The sequence below is a fragment of the Penaeus monodon genome, chromosome 15, assembly GCF_015228065.2.
Source record: "Penaeus monodon isolate SGIC_2016 chromosome 15, NSTDA_Pmon_1, whole genome shotgun sequence".
NCBI classification, from domain to species: domain Eukaryota; kingdom Metazoa; phylum Arthropoda; class Malacostraca; order Decapoda; family Penaeidae; genus Penaeus; species Penaeus monodon.
In genome coordinates, this window is record NC_051400.1 from 17,251,049 (window position 1) to 17,251,984 (window position 936).

Genomic DNA, 936 nt, shown 5'->3' on the forward strand with positions numbered 1-936 from the left:
TTTATACCGTTGTCACGCGACCCGCACGTGTGAAACAAGCAGAGGACACACACATGAAGTAGGGGAGACAAGATAACAAGACACACCTGGGAAAGAGCACAGCAGGCGAGGCTTTCATAAACCCCGGCTCTCCCTCGCCCCATGCACAACGCCTCAGCATTTGCAACAGTGAGTACTTGTCTAGAGTGTTTCTTGCTCGTCAGCATCTAACTGATATGTATGACCGAATTTCCAAACTACTAGTCTTAGACGAGTCTTACGCTAGAAGTGCATTAGAATTACATCATGTTAAGAGCCAAGTTAAAATAGTATTTATAATAATAATATATCGTTCGTAGCATTCCTTTCCCTAAGACTTCCTTAAATAAACTTTTTTCTCTTGTAAGGCTACCGTTATCCTAAAACCCTCCACTCCAGAAGATGTCCCGCGGCGTGGCTTGCGTAGCAGTGGTGGCGGTGGTGGCGGCGTGCCTGACGGGCGCCCTGGCGGTGTGTCCTTCAGGCATCTCGCCATGCACTTGCCGCGAGGAGACACAAGGGCGCATCATGGACTGCACCAAAGCGTCCTCCTCCGCCGATCTGGTCAAAGTCTTCCAGGTGTGACATTTGCTTACTTGTGCTTCCAACAAAAGGTATATTCTAAGGCATGAAATATCTTTTAATCGTAATTAAAAACATACATAAATTTGTCTGTTGTATGTATCCGAATCAATCTGTCCTTTCGCATCAGTGAAATGCTGACATTCACGAATAACTAAAAAAAAAGAATAAAAAATCCCGCAGACGGACATGGGCGACTCTCGGTTCGACTACTTCCAAGTGGTGCCCCTCGACGGCCGCTCGAGCCTGGAGGCGCTCCCGGCCCACGTGTTCGGCGGGAAGACGTTCATCTGGCTGTGGATCGGCCAGACGGACATCGCCTCCGTCGACCCCAAC

At 48.8% G+C, this 936-nt stretch overlaps 1 protein-coding gene across 2 annotated transcripts in view; it reads left to right on the plus strand.

Moving 5' to 3' along the window:
• Nucleotides 1-936, plus strand: part of LOC119581794 (oplophorus-luciferin 2-monooxygenase non-catalytic subunit-like) — a gene marked incomplete at its 5' end in the record, with an annotated part of 10,354 nt that continues 9,418 nt past the window's right edge. Inside the window, 3 exon segments of one of the 2 annotated variants that reach the window (XM_037929924.1) lie at nucleotides 1-168; nucleotides 418-597; nucleotides 784-934. In XM_037929924.1, the coding sequence (XP_037785852.1) occupies nucleotides 142-168; nucleotides 418-597; nucleotides 784-934 (358 nt within the window). 2 annotated transcript variants of the gene reach the window in all.